At 32.2% G+C, this 20,097-nt stretch overlaps 5 protein-coding genes across 5 annotated transcripts; 3 read left to right on the top strand and 2 right to left on the bottom strand.

The window, feature by feature from the left end:
• The first annotated feature begins 60 nt into the window (after positions 1-60).
• LOC140046185 (tetratricopeptide repeat protein 1-like) lies at positions 61-2,645 on the top strand. The gene is made up of 7 exons (XM_072090743.1): positions 61-190; positions 456-943; positions 1,028-1,088; positions 1,265-1,377; positions 1,538-1,574; positions 1,948-2,096; positions 2,317-2,645. Exons 2-7 carry the CDS (start codon positions 467-469, stop codon positions 2,512-2,514), a joined length of 1,035 nt encoding a protein of 344 aa, XP_071946844.1. The 5' UTR covers positions 61-190; positions 456-466; the 3' UTR covers positions 2,515-2,645.
• Positions 2,646-2,930: 285 nt separating this feature from the next.
• On the bottom strand, positions 2,931-4,032 carry LOC140046186 (sepiapterin reductase-like). Its single transcript, XM_072090744.1, has one exon. The coding sequence runs from the start codon at positions 3,829-3,831 to the stop codon at positions 3,034-3,036; it is 798 nt and encodes a 265-aa protein (XP_071946845.1). The 5' UTR covers positions 3,832-4,032; the 3' UTR covers positions 2,931-3,033.
• Positions 4,033-4,204: 172 nt separating this feature from the next.
• Positions 4,205-8,922, top strand: LOC140046184 (protein TEX261-like). The gene is made up of 6 exons (XM_072090742.1): positions 4,205-4,328; positions 5,646-5,725; positions 6,113-6,266; positions 6,950-7,017; positions 7,918-8,026; positions 8,232-8,922. Exons 1-6 carry the CDS (start codon positions 4,259-4,261, stop codon positions 8,345-8,347), a joined length of 597 nt encoding a protein of 198 aa, XP_071946843.1. The 5' UTR covers positions 4,205-4,258; the 3' UTR covers positions 8,348-8,922.
• A 120-nt stretch (positions 8,923-9,042) lies between these two features.
• LOC140046183 (uncharacterized) lies at positions 9,043-11,602 on the bottom strand. The gene is made up of 5 exons (XM_072090741.1): positions 11,575-11,602; positions 11,114-11,431; positions 10,784-10,983; positions 10,277-10,441; positions 9,043-10,096 (listed from the first exon to the last, which is right to left on the bottom strand). Exons 2-5 carry the CDS (start codon positions 11,408-11,410, stop codon positions 9,238-9,240), a joined length of 1,521 nt encoding a protein of 506 aa, XP_071946842.1. The 5' UTR covers positions 11,411-11,431; positions 11,575-11,602; the 3' UTR covers positions 9,043-9,237.
• Positions 11,603-11,849: 247 nt separating this feature from the next.
• On the top strand, positions 11,850-18,043 carry LOC140046182 (enolase 4-like). The gene is made up of 12 exons (XM_072090739.1): positions 11,850-11,957; positions 12,588-12,751; positions 13,091-13,219; positions 13,590-13,780; positions 14,110-14,422; positions 14,668-14,799; positions 15,069-15,131; positions 15,469-15,627; positions 16,014-16,139; positions 16,688-16,880; positions 17,422-17,489; positions 17,664-18,043. Exons 2-12 carry the CDS (start codon positions 12,593-12,595, stop codon positions 17,871-17,873), a joined length of 1,743 nt encoding a protein of 580 aa, XP_071946840.1. The 5' UTR covers positions 11,850-11,957; positions 12,588-12,592; the 3' UTR covers positions 17,874-18,043.
• Positions 18,044-20,097: the final 2,054 nt, after the last annotated feature.

The following is a 20,097-nucleotide window of genomic DNA, read 5'->3' as shown; positions in this document are numbered from 1 at the left end:
GGCGCTGTGATTTTTATCCGGAAGTTAAGTAAGAAGAGACAAAAATTCCGACAAAAAAAGACAAGGGAAATTCCCTTGTTGCGTGCTTTCCTCAGACAGTTGGTTTGTTTCTGCATAGAAAAAAGAAAATTCTGCTTTATTTAAAACAATAAGAAGGCCTAGACTTAAGTAGTGTAGATTAAATCAAATGGTATGTTGCAAAAAGAACGGAAAACCATTTTATTTACTGAAAACTCAGCCAGCTACTAACTGACAGTCTGTAGATAGCTAGGCCTAGTCTCTAGACCCTCCCTAACTAAGACTAGCCTAGCCAAGCTAGGGGATGGGGATATAACTCTCTCTAGTTAGTACAATGTTAGGCTTGCTATTAGGACCTTTATAGTCAATCCAAACAGGGTCAGAGTAGTTGCTATCGTTTTAATATTTTTCTTCTAATCCTTGTGTTTTTCTTTCAGCTGATGATACAATGGAGAAGATAAATGATTGTACCTCATCAGAAAATGAAGATGATGAACAATACTTTGATGCCACAGAAAATGTACAACTTGAAAAGAAACAAGTATTAAAACATGTCAAGTTAGATGATATATTTGGCAAAGGAGAACCTGTTGAAAAAATTGCAGAAGAAGAAGTAAAGAAAACAAAGGAAAAATCTGGAAAGGTGGATGGTGCAACTACTGAAGAAAATGACAATTCAACAGTTGATAACCCAGTTGAGGTTGAAGAAACAGAAAATATAAAACTGGGTCAAAGTGAAGAAAAAAAGAATGATGGTAGTACAATAAAAGAAGAATTTAATAATGGTAATGATGTTTTAAAAGATTGTGCTGAAAAGGGAGATGGTGAAGGTCATGATGAGGTCAACGACCCAGAAACACTTATTAAAACAGAATTGGCTGCTAGAATGGAAATGGAGGACAATTTAAGCGATGAAGAAAAAATGGTAATGAAATTGAAATAGAATTACATGACATTTAGCTTTAAGTTATAGCTTGTTTTTAAAACTTTTGAATTGTTGTTGTTTCAGGAGCGGAAAGAACAAGCTCAACAAGATAAAATGAAAGGGAATACTTTATTTAAAAACTCAGGTAATTCATTTTGATATTCCAACCGTAAAATATAACTATAGTATAGAATATTGATGGATCATATATTATTATTTGAGGTTGTTTACCCTATACACCCTAAATAAAAACTTTGTACAATCTAACTTTAAAATACTTTAAGTTGATTTTAATTTAATAATTTTTATTTATTTTCTCAGAATATTTAGAAGCATGTGATGTTTATACAACGGCACTTGAACTCTGCCCTTTGAACTTTAAGAAAGAACGGTCAATAATGTACTCAAACCGAGCAGCTTGCAAGCTCCGACTGGTAAGCTAATCATTTCTGAATAGAAAATATTTATCACCAGAAGAAGCTGAATAAAGAGAATATTTAGACAATTTTGAATAACTGTATTTGTAATTTTTTTCTTTTCTTTGGTAATAATGGAAGCTTCTGTACTTACTTTATAATTGTTATTTTTTAATAGGAACAACTTGAAGATGCTATTAGTGATTGTACAGAAGGTACGTAAATAACAGAATCAGTGGCGTATCGGCTATGAGCACTCACTGGCCTGAGCAGTGCCCAGAGGAAAAGACAGGCATTAAAATATGGCAAAAAAGGCTAAAAACGCCCAACCAAGGCCTCCAGTATTTGAGGGCCACTTAGGGTTCATAAACTCAGGTCTTTTGATTTGCCTCTGACTGACCAATTGATTCCACTCAATAGTATTCTAGTTGAGCGCATGATGACCATTGTAATGTATTATGGTGAATAAAGAATCATATATAGCGCCTTCTATAATTACTTTTTTCATGTGTTATTTGTACTGAAATTAATGGCATAAATAAAAAAACATGTTCCATACTTCAAATTAATTCCATTTCTTTTTTTCAGCATTAATTCTAAATCCCCTGTATATGAGAGCTCTTTTGCGTCGAGCACAATCTTACGAATTGAATGAGAAACTAGATGAAGCTTTAGCCGACTATCAGAAGGCTCTTGAAATGGATCCTGGTTGCCATGACGCCCGCAGTGCTTGCATGGTAAGGAGTGGTAAATCACATATTTTTAAAGATGATTGAAAAATGAATTTATTTATTTTAATTTAAAATTGTATCCATCATCATTTCCTCAGGATCTCACAATAAGTTATGTAACTGGAAAAACAACAAGTAAAAGTATAGTGGTTTTGTTGCTGTACAATAAATCGGCTATCACAAAACTGCTAGATTTACTTTTAAAATTGTTTTCTTGTTTTTTCAGCGGTTGCCTGATAAAATCAAAGAGCGAAATGAAAAATTAAAGGAAGAAATGATGGGAAAGTTGAAAGACCTCGGAAATATGGTGTTACGTCCATTTGGTCTGTCAACGAGTAACTTCCAATTCAATCAAGACCCAAATTCAGGGTCATATTCAATGAACTTTGTACAGAGTCCTACGGGTGGTGACAATGGAAAATAACAACAATTCAACTATTTAGTTGAGTCATTCTTTTGTTATTAGCAATTTTATTGTTCTGTTGGCCACTACAATAGCACAATGAACCAAATGAACTGAGAAATTTGACAACTTGCTACTTGCAACTAGGAGTGTCCTAAAATGGAAGAAATAAATAAGATTCTTCCATGGATTCCATTCAATGACATTTTATTCCATTATTACTATTTCAAATACCAGAAAAAGATTGTTCTTGCATTTACCATGTGTGCAGAGAATTCAAACTATAGAATAATATGACTACACAAAATTAGTAATACCATAATAACCTTAAATTTAAAAGCCAAAATTGAAAAACCCCACATTTATTTATGAATACAGTATTTACTCCCCAATTTAACCAACATGCTTTATAATGCTTCATACTGTGTCGATACTAAAGATACTATTCATATTATACTACTAGTACTTTATAATCATACCAAAATAATACAATTAAAATGTATCAACATTAAATAACTTGTTCAATTTTCAAGAGTGCATTTAATCGTAATAGTCAATATGGGACCCAGATTTAAATTCATCCAAGTCTAAAATCTTAATCAACTTTGCAACCGTGTCTTCTAACTTGACAGTTTTCCCCTCTTCAAGAACATCTTTCATCATCTTGCGGACGTTTTCGTCTTGAGTGTTAACTATGATTGTGTGCAACATTTGAGTATCAATGGGTCCCGGAGCGTAGTTAAGGACTCGTACAGTCGGCTCCTCTTTAGCAAGTACGCTAAAAAGCATATCTCTAGCTGCTTTGGCCGTACAATACATGGACCATGTTGGAATTGGCTCTATAGCTGCCAACGAACTTATTTGAACTACAGTTTTTCTTATTTCTGGCAATTTTTGAAAGACGGTGATGAAATTTCCCGTAAGCATATGAGCAGATGTTATATTTTCGAAGTAGTATTTTTGCAGTTGCTGATCATCGTGAATTTCATGCATTTTTTTGGAAACATCTCCCAAAGTACCAGCATTATTAATTAAAATTGCATGCTTAAATTTAGATGGTTCAACATCTTCAAATATTGAGTTGATCAAAGTTTTCAAAGCAGACGAATTACCCAGATCACCGGCTACAACTCTAACTTTCACCGCCGTTGCAATGGAATCAATCAAGCGTTTAGTTTCTTCCAAACCCTGCGCATTTCGTGCAGTGATTACCATAGATGATTCTTCGTCTAGTTTTCCAGAAAGGTTTACAGCAATAGAACGACCTATTCCCCGGCTTGCTCCGGTTATTACGCAAAAAGTTGGTACCCCAAAAACGGATAAATTCATTTTAGACATTTAAACTACGTTTAAAATTGGTAAATCGTTTAATTATACCGTCGCGTGCAACTGGTCGCATGTGATCGATTACAATTTAATCTTTAAAAAACAAGGAGCTTGCTGCATGTTACTTCCGGAGTTTCAATGACGCATTTTTGCGTTGTATTAATCACCTTTGCGTTTCTAATTGCAACGGAATCAAATTTGACTTCATTTAGCTACAAGAGTTGGGTAAATTAAATATTTAATTAGAGTTATTAGCGCATCTATAATAAAATTTAATTTCAAGTATAGTTTTCTTCATTAGCTTGCGAACGCGTCACACTGAAAAACAAACTCCACTATTGGACATAAACGAATTTACATCACAACGCAATGATACACGTTTAAATTTTATTTGTCAATCGATCGATCCACGAAACGCGAACAACAAAAACCAGAAATAATGTGGTTTTTATTTATTTTGAGCTGGGTTGCAACACTGGTTCAAGTATGCTTTGTAACATTGGCATTAGGTAATTTATTTAATTTCAAACTTCGTCAGATTTATGTTTAAATAAAAGAGATTTCTTACAAGCTAGGTCTAGGCCCCCATTAAATTTAGGCCTAACAGAGCCAGAGAGCTTTTAGCTCAAGCTGCTAGCACGAGATACTGCTCCTAGTGTAGGTAAACTGTCATGGTTTACTGGGTTGCAACATACGGTAGCCGATCACTCCCGGCCGCCGTATCAGTTTAGCGCGATGTATGCACTCCGGCGGCCGCTATTCAATTCGACTTCCTGTGCAAAGGGGCCGTTAGTATGGAGCGCCCATATCTACGTTTTCTATACTGTTCAGTGTTATAACAAATTCTTGGTGAATTTAAATGGAACTAGGGTCTAGTTGAATATTTATTAGCAACAATTTTACTTTTTTCATTAACAATAACATTCAAAGAAGTTGGAACTGCATCCCTGCTTTTTCTTTCAAACTAAACTTAACTTAATTAAATTCAATAATAAAATAATAATCAAATACCCGTCTAATTAATGGTTGAATAACAATATTTAATTTCTTTCTATGTACATTTATTTTTATAGCTTTACATTTATTAACATTAAAAATTAGTTAAAACCCTTATTTTTATAACACTTTATCTTGCCAGTACCCATTCTTACTAATTATAGTTAATAACAATATGTAAAATATTAATTAATTTATTTCAAATAATCAAATATCCGTCTAATTAATGTTACCTGGAATTGTATCAAGAATTAATATATTATTTTTGTACAGTCCAATTTACAATGATTTTATATTTTAATTTATATATGATAAAAATAATATGACATATAGGGTACATTGCAATAAATTACATTAATTAATCACATTACAATTAATATACTAGCCTATTACATTGGATAAAACACAAATTATTTTGTTTTAGCATTAGACCTAATTTAAAACACTTGCGATGTTGTTGTGATCCTGAAAGAGAAAAAATATACTGTATGATTACAAATGTTTATTTTGATTCTCTACAAAAAAACGTGTCTCGGTTGTAAAAGACTCATTGGGCGCTCCATAGCTGCGGCCAGAATAAATCGCGGCTGGATTGAAGCGCGGCCGGAGTGAAGCTCGGCCGGAGTGATCTGTATTCCAACATACTAGGCCTGGCCGCCCTAGTTAGGTGTGGAATAGGCTAACAGTATGTATATACAGAACAAGATGTTGTCTGTATTCTACACCACTCCTGTCTACACTGGAATTATAATTATATCCAAAAATGTTTAACAAGAATTTTAAAATTTATAATTTATGTAATTTTATTCAAATTTATTATTAAATATTAGCTGCTGGTTTGTACTATCTTGCGGAGCTGGTTGAAGAATACACAGTGATGACTAAGAAAGTCATAAGATGGCTTATTATTGTAAGTACAGTAAGCAATGTACAGTGTTATATTATTAATTACTGCAATTTTAAAATGTATTTTTTTCTATTTTCTAGATTGAATTATTCGCATTCTACATTTTTATTAGTTTCTTATAACTGTACATTCTCTTTTTGTAATCTAATTTTTATTATTATTAATTACTGTAAGAAAGTTTAAAACGTTGAAAACGATGGTGGTATTTATGTTATGTACTTATTGAGTAACCCAAAGGATGGTACAAATAAAATTTCTATATTTGAAGGGAAAAAATCAATTCATAGAAATAGTGTTACATTTTACAGTCTGTCTATTCTTATCATAATCATAGTATTAGTATCAAGTGCAGTATTTATTTTTATATGAAATCTTAATTTTTATTTTTAGATAACTGTATGCACTTACATTGGATTGATTTTATTTGAAGAAATGCCAAAAATGTTGACATTTACCGGCTTAGCTACTGTTTGTTTTTATTCACTACTGCTTTCAAACTTTCCTTTTATTGATGTTATGTCACCAATTTTTATTATCAGTTGTAGTAAGTATTATTAAATTTAAGTAATTTAATAATAAACCCAAATAAAAACTACTGAAAAAATTACAATGCTGTGTCAGTGGCTGGATCTCAATGGAGATACACAATTAAATCAAAAAGCTAAATTAAAAAATAAAGTAAAACAGCCATAACAAATTTGCAGAACTTTCGAGAAACACTAGCCCTTCATCAATGCAGTTAATTTAATTAACTTAATACTAGATATAAATTACAGATTTTGGAGACAGCTATCTATAAATGATCTTTTTTTTTTTTAATACAAGCAAGACAATGCCTAAATTTAAAGTTTTTCTTTTTTATTTTTCAAGTAAACACTTGTTTTTGGTACTGTATCTGAGATGAGCACCTCCCAAACATGTGCACCTCTCCATGCCTAATTTAACTCCCTAAGATGAGCACCTCCCAAACATGTGCACCTCTCCATGCCTAATTTAACTCCCTAAGATGAGCACCTCCCAAACATGTGCACCTCTCCATGCCTAATTTAACTCCCTAAGATGAGCACCTCCCAAACATGTGCACCTCTCCATGCCTAATTTAACTCCCTAAGATGAGCACCTCCCAAACACCTTCCTATGCCTAAACCAATTTACATCCTTTTAACAAACAAATTATATTAACCAACTTTAAAATTGTTTCTATAATACTTTCTTTCTTCTTTCTAGTTATGCTGTTTGCCAATCATTACATTGCATTCCAGTATTTCACTGAGGAATGGTACCCATTTGCTGAGGTATGATATTTTAAAACTATTCTTGTAAAATTGTTACTTTACCGAGTATAATACAATTGCTTTGTTTGTTTGTTAGCACGATAGCGCATACAATTGTCAAGTTATTCTGAATTTTTCGATGCAAATAGATATATACTTACATAACATGCCTATTGAAATTCAAGAAAATCGGTTCATTAATAAAAAAGAAAAATGTGTATTCTTTGAGCATGGTCCGAAGTACTACCTTCACTCAGTTTCTAAGTGCATTTTCATTTTCTATTGGGATTTTCATCGAAAATAATAAATAATGGTAATTGGTTTAAATACTCTTTTGTGATATTTGTTTTCTGCAGTTTGTTCTATTTTTGTTAAAGTGATAATTAATCCCATGCTTAAACATTTTTCTTGACAATACCTCTGTCAAGGTTGTATGTAGCATCTGTCAAGTCGTATGTACAGTATAAAAATTGAAAAATTTATATGTATATGAAGTGTATTCTTCAGTTTATTTATTTATTTATTTATTTTTTTTTTATTCGACTTCTCACTAACTCAGCAGTTAGTGAAGGATCTGGACCAACAGGTGGTAAACACCTCTAAAACAGTCCAGTCCCAATTTGCACAGTGGCTGTGTGTGACAGTGGCTGTGTTTGTGTGGACTAGTACACCGGGGTAACCCCCTACTCTACCAATTCCATTTAAAGAATAATATATCCTCGTAGCCTGCGGCCCCAACCACACCAGGACAATACAGTAGGCATATTACTATCTAGTTTACTTGAGTGTTAATATCTTTTTGTGAATTTCTATATTCGTTTTTCTGTTTTCCTATCCTCATGATACTATTTCTGTTTTCCTATCCTCATGATACTATTTCTGTTTTCCTATCCTCATGATACTATTTTGTTGTTATTGTAGGTTCTAGCATACTTTACCTTATGTTTATGGCTGGTACCTTTTGCCTTCTTTGTGTCTTTGTCAGCGAATGATAATGTTTTACCTACAACCACCACATCTCATCAACCAGGTAAGACTTTACACATGATTAGATTCAACCTACGAAGTGTTTCCATAGGCAAATGTTTGGTGGAAACAGTACCAAATAATATAATACAAACAATGTTATTTATGCAGCCTTTTTTTTATAGTTTTAATAATCCACCTCACCACCCCACTAATACACATTTATAAATTTAACCACCATGTCACATGTTTCTTTGCTTTTTTTCCAGCTGGTCAAGATGTTGTGAGCAGTTATTTCAATAAAAAGAGCAAAAGAAATGGATTATTATCAATTTTTGATTACTGTAAAGAAACATTTATTCCTCAGCGAGATAAAAGATTCTGATTGGTCAAAAAATCTTATGGACAATTTTTGGTTTTTCTATCGTAAAGCAGTATACAATATACCAGGGGAAACAGAACTAAACAAGTATTACTAAGGCTTATTTATGATTAGTTTTAATTCTCTGTAACCCATTTGGTTTATTGTTTCACTTAATGTACATTTTTAGAAGCAATGTTTATGCATTTAATACCACATTAAATATTAATGAGTTTTGAAATATTATTGTTATTATTGGTTACTTACTAACTATGCAGTTAAACAAATCAGGCAGGATGCAGTCAATAAACCAATCACAGGTGTTAGTACTACTAGTGGTGGATCCAATCTACATGTAAATCAATACAGATACTACCAATGCAGACACTTAACCAATCACAGGTGGAGTACTACTAGTGGTAGATCCAATCTACATGCAAATCAATACAGATACTACCAATTTAAGGCAACATACAGCATGATTTAATACACGTTATACTGATGTCAACTGCCTATGTCAAAAGGGACCTCTACTTTGTTTTTTTTCTTTACCATTTTGTGTACTAAATTATTTTGAAAAAAAAAAACTGGAATAAAAAGAATACATTTAGTTTAGTTTTTATTTATTTCTGAATAAAATGTTTACATATTACAATGGTATATTGATTTGTCAGTAGTATAAGGAAAGTTAATTTTGAAATTCGGTGGAAATCTTTTTGGTGATCAATACACTTGGAAAACTCTAATTTTGGAATTGGATTTTAAAAAAAGCACCAAACATTGGAAAATAAAAACAAAGATGTAACAACAAAATTCTCATGACCCGATTCTTCACTTAATAAATTTAATCAATTAAATTCAATTTATTAATGTAAAAATTTATTTCAAAATGTCTTTAGAATATCTTGTTCTGGTTAAATAATCTCAAAACGATATTTGTATTCCTCGCCAGTAATGTTTGGAAACCTGTAAGGCTTAGATATCTGCTTCATTGATTTGTATATTCTACTAGATTCATCTTTTTGCCCTGAGCTGATTGGTTCTTTTGAATGATGCCCTGAGCTGATTGGTTCTTTTGAATGCTGCACTGAGCTGATTGGTCCTTTCTTAGGAAACAAAGAGGAGTCCAAAGAGTTTGACAGGTGTGCATACATTTCCACTAATGGTTTATCTTCATCTTCCCAAATTTTCTTGTGTTGCGAATCAATGATATTATGACATTTGAATGTAAGTGGTCTTTGATGTGGTGAAGGTTTGTCAAAGAGAACTTTCTCTACAACTTCATCTGGTAGATTAATGGCTCTTTTTTGACCACTATTTGCCAATCTGTGTTTCAAAGTTGTTTGGGAATCTTTAATTCCCGACTTTTTATTAGTTTTGCTGCCTTTCTTTGTTGCAAGTGATTTCTCAAAATCCTTAACAAGCTCTTTCAATTGATGCTGTTGATCATCTTTCCTAATACTGTTGGGGTTAACGACCCCTCTATGGCCTTTCAATGCCCAATCTCCATGAAGTTCAATGTATTTCCTTGGTTGCTTAGACCACGCAACTGGACTAAGCTCCCTCGCAGTTGGACCTGTATTTTTTCCTTGCAGTCCTTTATTGTCCAGCCAGTTTGTGAAGGATAGCTGGCCGTAGAATTCCTTATCTGCTTTTCTACCTTCTTCTTGATGGAAATCTTCATTTTCTTTAACATTTTTTAGAGTTTTAAGTTTTTCAATTTCGTCAAAATATTCCTCTTTTTCCTGCTTCCAACTTTTTGATGAGATTATTCTAAAAATAAAGGAAAAAATGTATTAATGTTAATTTTAAGATAAATTCATTTGAAGTAGAAAATAAAGGAACACCACTACAAACGCTGTGTGTAATAAAATATAGTAAGACTGTAATCTACATTGGATTTTTTTCCACTTCAGATCATTGCATTCTAGATCAATTGTTTAGTTTACCCACCTCGCACATTTTCTGTGACCCCATATCTTTGCATAGTCTAATGGAGTTTGTCCTTTTGAATCTTTTACATCTATACATCCGCCAGCATTTATCAACAAATTAAGACACTGAACACTGCCCTCTATTGATGCTTGGTGCACAGGCGTTAAGTTGTCTTCATTTGTGCTAAAAACAAAAAGAAAATAGTGTAATAAAACTATTACTCTGCAGCGAAGATACATTTTAATCATTTTTTGGCAATACATTTAAGAATTGGTTGATGTCTTAATAAAAAAGGTGCAAGATCCAATTTGCAATTTGTTTCTACTTTTTGCTAAGCAAAAAATTGTGCAACCAATCAGAGCTCAGGAAATGAGCTATGACACGTCCATGAGCAGACACTCGATGAACATAAACATCGCAGCTATTCGCTCTTATAGTTAAAGGTTGGTTTTCTCTGCGAAATGTTCACGTGAACAAATTCGCCTAGTAAAGAAGCTTAAGAGAACATCATTGATAACCACTTACACCGATGGGTCCGCGCCTTTTTCCAGCAAGTACTGTAGACATTGGGTAGATTTTTTACCAATTCTATTATTGATTGAGAGATGAATCGGGCGCCAACCAGTACTACTTCCCAAGTTCACATCAACACTGTATTTTTCAATTAAAAGCTGCAAACAATTCAATCTCCCGTGTAATGCTGCCAAATGAATTGGTGCCAAGCCCTGTAATAAGGATGAAAATTAAAGTCAAATAAAATACATTTTTTTAAATAAAAAATTGATTTTTGTTATCGATACAGTATTGCATTATTTTTTAATCATAAAAAAACAAAATCTTATTTATACAGCATACATTTTTGTCTAGTGTATTTGGATTTCTTTCATCTTTCAAAGACTGTTTCAACCATGCAGTGTCTCCAATTGCGGCTGCCATAAATTCATCAGGTTCTGAAAGAAGTGTTCCTGCAGGTTCCCGATATCTCCTCTTGTTAGCCTCCAGTCCATCAGCTTTGGCACGATATGCGACACTTTTAGAACCTCGTATACCACTAGTTCGAGTCTTCTGGCTCTGATCCAATACGTCTGATCTTGGCTGTTCATTCTTCTTGTCCGTCATTGGTGAAGGCCTACTAAGCTCAAGGCATGCCATTTGGCATTTAAAAAATAAAAACTGACCGATTTGTTAATAATATAAATAGAAAAACATAAACATATCCAATATTCTTTATATAGTTTGATTATTAATATTATTATGGTACACCATCAATCCATCATCGTATTGTCATTAGAAAAGTAATTATAAATCGGATTTACATGTGAATTATTCTTCTCTCTGTTTCTGTGTCCGTCGGCAAAAATTCTTTGTTTACAGTTGTTGTTATGACCACATGACTGACCTTTAACCGGCTGTTCAGTAACTGTTTAATAATGTGTTTAATATACTGAAAAATAATTTACTAGCAATTATTAAATGTCTGTATATTAATTAATTTTAATACGGTATTATTTATAATTAGTAGTTTGTGATATTACATAAAATATTGACTTGTTACAAAGCATATTTAGTAAACTTATGTAGTAGAAAACACCATAGCAACCATTCGGAGCAGACGAAAATACATATCGAATTCGCCGTTCGCGTGACAAAACTCAAAAATGAAAGTCTAGGCTACGCCTAGGCTTAGAATTATAGCTTGGCAAGTCATTAATAAATATGTTTGTGATAGACACTAAATTGTGATTATATTTTAATACTACTTAGAAGCCTTGGCATAAGGCTGGGCCTATTCTATAGCCTGTAGGTAGGCCTCTAGCTAGCCTAGCTAGAAAATATGACTCGCATATCGCACATAAAAACTGGCCTGACCCGGCCTACTAACTAGTACTAGCTAGGCCTAGTAGGCCTAGGCCTAGATGATGAGAGGAGGCAGAGTGTAAATAGTCTTTGCCTCTTTATATTTCACTTAAGCCTAGGCTTGAGAGGCTTCTAGCTAGGCTAGCCAAGGTTATGCCTATTATTAGGTCCTACCTAGAGGCCCAGCTAGATTCTAGCTAGTAGGCTAGCCTAGGCCTACTAGGCTAGGCCTATAGAGAGGGATTACCAAATCACGGCATAACAAATGATAAATTACATTTATTTAACAATATAATAATTTAAATAACTTTCTTTACATTTCATTCATTAATCATAATAAGCTCTTTTAAGTGTTCTATGCTATTTATTTATTTATTTATTTATTATGATCCAAATGAGATGCAAAATAATTTGTTATAACATTATTAATAAAATAATATTATTAATAAATTTGTTGTTTTACCCCAAACAGAAACAATGTCAAGTAGAGCAGCTACTCAGAGACATGCTCTTGAATTGTATGAACTAAAGAAAAAAGCTGTGAAATTTTATCAAAAGAATAATGTACCCGAGAAAATTGAAGAAATATTGAATTCATTATTTTATCAGAACCCAGAAGATGTCTATGGCAGCTTGGTAAAAAGTAGAAATAGAATACAATTATTAAAACAATACCGGCGGTATTGTTAATACCGATAGTATATTTAGTATAATCCATGTCTCAGTATAATCACACTCTCTAATTTAAGTTAAATTCAGACACAAGATTTCGGTAAATCCGTTGTAAATCAAATCCCACTCCCTTAGGTGGTAAATATATGAATAATATCCTTTAATGTTTAATGTATATTGATCGATGCGTATTTCGTGTTTCACTGACAAACCATATTATAGAAATATATGAATGTATTTGTTACGGATAAAAAGAATGAAAATTAAATGAAGTATAATATATTAAATGCTGCCTTTCTTTAGGCAGAATACTTTTCTAGACTATCCAATCCAGCAAGTGTAAGTCGGATAACTGCACTTGAGATTCTGGATTGCAAAGGCCAACCTACTATAGAAGTTGATGTTTACTGTATTCGTAATGGCACGGAGAAGGTAATGCAATATTTTATTTATTCTGTAAGGTGTTAATACTAAACACCACACACCACAAACAATGTATGTAGCAAACTCCCACAAGATTACAACATATACCTGTATTAATTAATGTCTTGACCAAATGATACTTTTGTTATTGTGTTATTTGTTTAATCTATGTACATATGTTAATGTTTGATTTTGGTCGAAATAAATGTTGAATTCAATTTAATAAAAGTACCATACATGCTTTGATTATTGACCTAACCTAAACTATGTATGAGTGTAGTAGGGCTGCTTCAAATCTTAAACTTAAGTTAAACTTAAATCGAGGTATTTTTGGTGTTCAAACTTGTTAGCTCTAAATTCCATATTAATTTCTTTATAGTTTGTATGTACATGCAAGATATCAAGCTTTTCGGTTCTCCCGGATGGTGTTTCAATGGAAAAGAAAGACATGGAAGAAAGAGAGAGGTCAGAGGGCATCGCAGCTGCCATAGCACTTATAGATCATGACATTATTGAAATGTTGAAAGGTGTAAATCCATGTAATCAGTTTGATGTGGACACAAAGTTGAGGTAAAAAGTTGACAATGATTAAGACAATAAAATTAAATTGGAAATGCACTAGCAAATTGATGTAAACATAATGGTTAACCAGAAATCTTTTTCTAAGTACAGGATCTTAATTGCTGGCTAATTACTGGTTATTTCTGGATTTAATGATGAATTATGGGTATGGAAGGCACAGAGTGAAACAAAACGTGAAGCCCCAATAAAGAAAAAAAAAGAAATTTAGAACACAAAGTGCAATATACAATGATGACCTGATATTGTTCTGTAATTTATAATACTTGTGAATTTGTCATTGTTATATTTTAAATCGTATTTATTGTTTATGATTTCAGAGAACTTGCATCTAAACTTTTAGAGGAATATGAAAAAAAATTAGCAATTCATAAAGAAGACGACGGTAGTGAATTAACAGTGGCTGCTGCTGCAAAAGAGATTCCTGCTAAAGATGGCAAAGTCTCATCAGCAAAGAATAAAAAGAAGATGGGAAGCGCCAAATCTGGTGTGGTGGTCATTGTGGAACCAAGGGAGATGATGCTGCCAGGATGTGATGCTTTTGGTGCCTCGTCACAGGTCGTTGCAAGAGCTAGTGCCATTATCAAAGACCAACCATTGTATCAGTATATTTCACACCTGTATTCAAATCAGGTGAGGATTTTATTCATCATTGACTCCAACAACAACTTAATCTGTGGCTGCGACACAATCAGTTTCACCTCCATTACGCGCCGCGGAGAGTTTGTACATAGTACAGTATTGTTAGCAGATTGCCTTGGTTATAACCATAATTGGTTGTATGGTATGTAAAATTCCTTACACCTAGGCCAGGATAAGTATCTTAACTTTGTTTATTAATAAAATGAAATCAATGTATTAAATATTATACATTACAGGAGGATGTGATTGAATACAGAATGCCTATACCGTTAGTAACTGTGTTATGTTCAGGTAAATCAGCACTTGGTAAACAAAACCTCATTAAAGAAGTACTGCTGGTACCAAAACCAGGCCAAACATTTCAAAAGGTCAGTTTTATTTATTTTTAATCTATTTAGACTTACACAAGTTTCTTTTATGTAGTGCCAACAACAGGTGTAGCTGACATGTATGACATGCCATGTGTGCCAGAATGTTGCTTTTTTTTAGAATATTAAGCCGAATCATTGTCTACAACATAGAATATGCCCCTTTAGGTCTGATATATAAAGTTCAATGCAAATATATTATAAATAGCTTAATTGTAAAAATGTGCAGTTTACCTAATTTATTTATTAAATCTGTTTAATGTTCAAAGGCTTTGAAGAATGTGTCGGCTGTCTATCACCAGATTAGAAAGATGTTGTTCGCCAAGTATGGAGTAAGTTATCCTCTTTATCATTCTGAACATTGTCATCAACATTGCCAGTATCACTACATTGTCATGATTATCATTGTCATCAACATTGCCAGTATCACTACATTGTCATGATTATCATTGTCATCAACATTGCCAGTATCACTACATTCTCATGATTATCATTGTCATCAACATTATCATTATTACTGTATTTTCATCAGAATATTACTGAATTTTCATAAATTTCATCAACATCTTGTTCCCTACATTGTCGATCATTTAATATTATTTCATAAATCCTGTCATTATTCGGATAATTTATTTTCATTCTCTAAATCTTGTCAATTTGTCTGTGCAGGCTTCATGTAATAATGTGAATGATGTTGGAGGTTTTTGTCCAGTGATGGACAAGACTGAGATGCTACTTGATGTTGTGGTTGAGGCTATAGATCAACAACAACTAAATGAACAGGTTAATATTATGATAGATTGTGCGGCTCATGAAATATTTGACCATGTAAGTAGTGTTCATTTATCAACATTATGAAAAATAAATCTATTTTATAAAATAGTGGCACTGTGGCTTAGTGCTTCCTTACCAATCGAAAAGTCTTGGGTTCAAATCCAAGCCTAGTACCAGTTTTCACATCCAAACTAGGGCTACTACTTGGGCATGAGAATGAGACTTTGTTGACACATCATTCAGTCACCAATGAAAAATAACCATGAGTGAGAATAAGCAGATTATGCACTCACTATATACAAAAACAGATAAATAAAACAATTACAATTCAAAGTGTTCAAGTCAAAGCATCTCTCTCGTACGGTATATGGTATACCGAGTCATGTGCTGGTTGTTTGTAGTGTTACTTTTCTAATAATAATAATCTTGATGTTATACAGGAAAAGTGTAAATATGAAATTCTAACCAGTATGCTGAAAACGAGTGACGATTTGATAGATGTCTACGTTGATTTTATTGCTCGTTATCCAGCAATTGTGGGAATCATTGACCCGTTAAGAAAACAGGTGAGTTTGGAGACTTAACATGATAATATCTATATGGGGTGTTTTCTTTTAATTATTTATAGAAAGGTTTTGATTCCCACCGACCTAGGAACTAGTTAATCATGTTGATTCATCGTGCGGAAATTGGGACATCTTTGTTTCCTCAGCACAGTTTTAACAGACTCTATGTATGTCCCCTCATGAAACGTCACAAAATAAACATGAATATTCATTAGTCATATCCATAAAGTGTGACGTAAGAATTGAGCTAACTGTAATTTGCTAATGCAAATGCTTTTCGTTGAGCCGTTTGTTTAGTCGAATGGATTAGACTATGGACTTGGCATGTCGTCGATGTATAGAGTTCAAATCCCATGAGCAACTTCTTTTTACTTTATAGTGAGAGAGAGATTATTTAGAGGGTTATAGTTAAGAAGTAATTTGGCTACCTTTCACATAGGGCGTCCCAAACTTATATATAAAAAAAAAATTGTGTCCAGGCAACGCTTGCTTATATTTCACCTTACTGAAATCCTGTTATCGTTTATGTTAATATTTGTATTTGTTAGGATGTTGATGCATGGCAGAAATTAATTGAGAAAATCAGTGACAAGTGTTTTGTGATTGGGGACTACATCTACCCAAGAGCAGAGAGACTTGTTACAGAGGGAAATGGTGGATTGAGATCAAGTGCTGCTGTACTTAAACTTCAACAACAAACTACTATTACAGATATTATTAATGCAACAAAACAGATCAAAGGTATTATTGATCAAAATTGTCTACAGTTACAAATACAAATATACAAATAATGAATGTTTATATTTGTGGAATGGTACAAATAATGCCATGAGGTGAATGAGAGGTTATATTTCAATTTTGACAAATTTGCAAAAAAAAGTAATATTTAACGATCGTTAACTATTGCACGCCATGTGACCCACAATCGTCCAAACAAATGACAGGAATTTTTTTATTTGTTATATAATAATTATCTTATATATTTATATCATCTTAAAAAGTCCTTATTTTAGACATTTTTAAGGAAATTTCAACACTCTCCCATGAAACCATACTGTTCGTTGTTGGTAACATACATTGTTTCAAAATTGGTAGTCAATAAATTTATTTATATGTGCATATATAGCAATTATTAGTGCATATAACAAATATTAGTGCATTATTATAGCAATTGTTAATGCATATCATTGAATTCTAGAAATGGTGCCTTTATGGAAACTTCCCAACAATCCAGCCAAGAGGGTAAATAATGTTAATATTGGTTAATTGTTTCATATTGTAGAGACCAATGGTGAATGTATCATATCAGGTGTGAGAGGTGACACAGAAGAGGACTTTATTGCAGATTTGGTGAGTTACATCATTGTTTAATTTTAGTTTACTTAGTACATATATGAGATATGTGAACTGTAAACCTTAAATATAAGAAAGTCTTTGCCTTATATGGATGCAAACAATTAATGCTAAGTTAGAATGCTTGTGCCATGAATTTCATTACTTTAATCAAAGTTGTTTTATTTTAAGGCTGTGGGAATTGGAGCTAAATTTGTCAAGTTTGGTGGCATCTTAAGAGGTGAACGAACTTCCAAATACAATAGACTGTTGAAGATTGAACAAGAACTGAGGTCAAAATGTCTCGCCATTCCTTATGACTCTTTAGATATTCCTAACATCCTTCCTCCCCCTGCTCAAGAGGACGACGCGAACACACTAGCACCAGATGCAGTCTCATAAAACAATCTACAACAATTTTGCAATGCTCTGCTAAGGTTCGGTATCTATTTATTTCAATACAATCTTTGACAATTTAAAAAAAAATCATTTGTCTACTGTATTCATAATATAGACCAACTCTCTTGTCTATCATCGATGATTGATTATTTTATTAAATGTAAGTAACTTATTATTGTTGTTTTAAACTTATCTTGTCTTTATTTTTTTGATCAGGAAGAGGATATTAACGAGTGTACAAGTACATTTAGCAATAGTTATATTGAACTCTAAAAAAGGTGTTTTTCAAGAGAGTTTAAATCTCCTTTATTTCATTAAAAGCTTGTTCAATCATATATATAGCAATATCAGTACATTTTTAGAATGCTGTAGGGATTTATTTATAGAATTCGACGGAGGTTATGTCGAACAGTACAGGGATCTTTAATTATTATGCAATAATATTGCTTTATATGATCATATATTGCGTTATCATCATCTTAAAGTGCCATAGAAGCCATTTTTGACGAAAAATAAAATGATCGAAAATTGGCTATTTTTGGAAAAAATCCCTGTACTATAGTACATGGCCAAAATGTATCAAGTTTCTAAAATTCAATTATTATGCAATAATATTGCTTTATATGATAATATATTGCGTTATCATCATCTTAAAGTACCATAGAAGCCATTTTTGTTGAAAAATAAAATGGTCGAAAATTGGCTATTTTTGGAAAAAATCCCTTACTATAGTACAGGGATTTTTTCCAAAAATGGCCAAAATATCATGTTTTTAAAATTCAATTATTATGCAATAATATTACTTTATATGATCATATATTGCGTTATCATCATCTTAAAGTGCGATAGAAGCCATTTTTGTCGAAAAATAAAATGATCGAAAATTGGCTATTTTTGGAAAAAATCCCTGTACTATAGTACAGGGATTTTTTCGAAAAATGGCCAAAATATCATGTTTTTAAAATTCAATTATTATGCAATAATATTGCTTTATATGATCATACATTGCGTTATGATCATCTTAAAGTGCCATAGAAGCCATTTTTGTCGAAAAATAAAATGGTCGAAAATTGGCGATTTTTGGAAAAAATCCCTTACTATATATATAGTACAGGGATTTTTTCGAAAAATGGCCAAAATATCAAGTTTTTAAAGATCAATTATTATGCAATAATATTGCTTTATATGATCATATATTGCGTTATCATCATCTTAAAGCGCCATAGAAGCCATTTTTGTCGAAAAATAAAATGATCGAAAATTGGCTATTTTTGGAAAAAATTCCTTACTATAGTACAGGGATTTTTTCGAAAAATGGCCAAAATATCAAGTTTTTAAAATTCAATTATTATGCAATAATATTGCTTTATATGATCATATATTGCGTTATCATCATCTTAAAGTGCCATAGAAGCCATTTTTGTCGAAAAATAAAATGGTCGAAAATTGGCTATTTTTGAAAAAAATCCCTGTACTATAGTAGGCCTACAGGGATTTTTTCGAAAAATGGCCAAAATATCATGTTTTTAAAATTCAATTATTATGCAATAATATTGCTTTATATGATCATACATTGCGTTATGATCATCTTAAAGTGCCATAGAAGCCATTTTTGTCGAAAAATAAAATGGTCGAAAATTGGCTATTTTTGGAAAAAAATCCCTTACTATAGTACAGGGATTTTTTTCGACATTTTTGTCGAAAAATAAAATGATCGAAAATTGGCTATTTTTGGAAAAAATTCCTGTACTATAGTACAGGGATTTTTTCGAATAATGGCCAAAATATCAAGTTTTTAAAATTCAATTATTATGCAATAATATTGCTTTATATGATCATATATTGCGTTATCATCATCTTAAAGTGCCATAGAAGCCATTTTTGTCGAAAAATAAAATGGTCGAAAATTGGCTATTTTTGAAAAAAATCCCTGTACTATATAGTACAGGGATTTTTTCGAAAAATTGCCAAAATATCATGTTTTTAAAATTCAATTATTATGCAATAATATTGCTTTATATGATCATACATTGCGTTATGATCATCTTAAAGTGCCATAGAAGCCATTTTTGTCGAAAAATAAAATGGTCGAAAATTGGCTATTTTTGGAAAAAAATCCCTTACTATAGTACAGGGATTTTTTCGAAAAATGGCCAAAATATCATGTTTTTAAAATTCAATTATTATGCAATAATATTGCTTTATATGATCATACATTGCGTTATGA

The sequence above is a fragment of the Antedon mediterranea genome, chromosome 4 (assembly GCF_964355755.1).
Source record: "Antedon mediterranea chromosome 4, ecAntMedi1.1, whole genome shotgun sequence".
NCBI classification, from domain to species: Eukaryota; Metazoa; Echinodermata; class Crinoidea; order Comatulida; family Antedonidae; genus Antedon; species Antedon mediterranea.
The sequence above is the reverse complement of the archived record's forward strand: the minus strand, read 5'-3'. Positions and strand labels throughout refer to the sequence as shown.

Excerpts from the sequence above, each read along its gene's own strand:
- LOC140046186 (XM_072090744.1), bottom strand. The coding sequence starts at position 3,831 with ATGTCTAAAATGAATTTATCCGTTTTTGGGGTACCAACTTTTTGCGTA.
- LOC140046184 (XM_072090742.1), top strand. The coding sequence starts at position 4,259 with ATGTGGTTTTTATTTATTTTGAGCTGGGTTGCAACACTGGTTCAAGTA. Across the intron at positions 5,726-6,112 it reads TCATAAGATGGCTTATTATT|ATAACTGTATGCACTTACAT; the intron begins GTAAGTACAGTA and ends TTTTATTTTTAG. Across the intron at positions 6,267-6,949 it reads AATTTTTATTATCAGTTGTA|TTATGCTGTTTGCCAATCAT; the intron begins GTAAGTATTATT and ends TCTTCTTTCTAG.
- LOC140046185 (XM_072090743.1), top strand. The coding sequence starts at position 467 with ATGGAGAAGATAAATGATTGTACCTCATCAGAAAATGAAGATGATGAA. Across the intron at positions 1,089-1,264 it reads TACTTTATTTAAAAACTCAG|AATATTTAGAAGCATGTGAT; the intron begins GTAATTCATTTT and ends TTATTTTCTCAG. Across the intron at positions 1,378-1,537 it reads CAGCTTGCAAGCTCCGACTG|GAACAACTTGAAGATGCTAT; the intron begins GTAAGCTAATCA and ends ATTTTTTAATAG.
- LOC140046182 (XM_072090739.1), top strand. The coding sequence starts at position 12,593 with ATGTCAAGTAGAGCAGCTACTCAGAGACATGCTCTTGAATTGTATGAA. Across the intron at positions 15,132-15,468 it reads TGTTGTTCGCCAAGTATGGA|GCTTCATGTAATAATGTGAA; the intron begins GTAAGTTATCCT and ends TTGTCTGTGCAG. Across the intron at positions 15,628-16,013 it reads CTCATGAAATATTTGACCAT|GAAAAGTGTAAATATGAAAT; the intron begins GTAAGTAGTGTT and ends GATGTTATACAG.
- LOC140046183 (XM_072090741.1), bottom strand. The coding sequence starts at position 11,410 with ATGGCATGCCTTGAGCTTAGTAGGCCTTCACCAATGACGGACAAGAAG. Across the intron at positions 10,984-11,113 it reads CAAATACACTAGACAAAAAT|GGCTTGGCACCAATTCATTT; the intron begins GTATGCTGTATA and ends TCCTTATTACAG. Across the intron at positions 10,097-10,276 it reads GGTCACAGAAAATGTGCGAG|AATAATCTCATCAAAAAGTT; the intron begins GTGGGTAAACTA and ends CTTTATTTTTAG.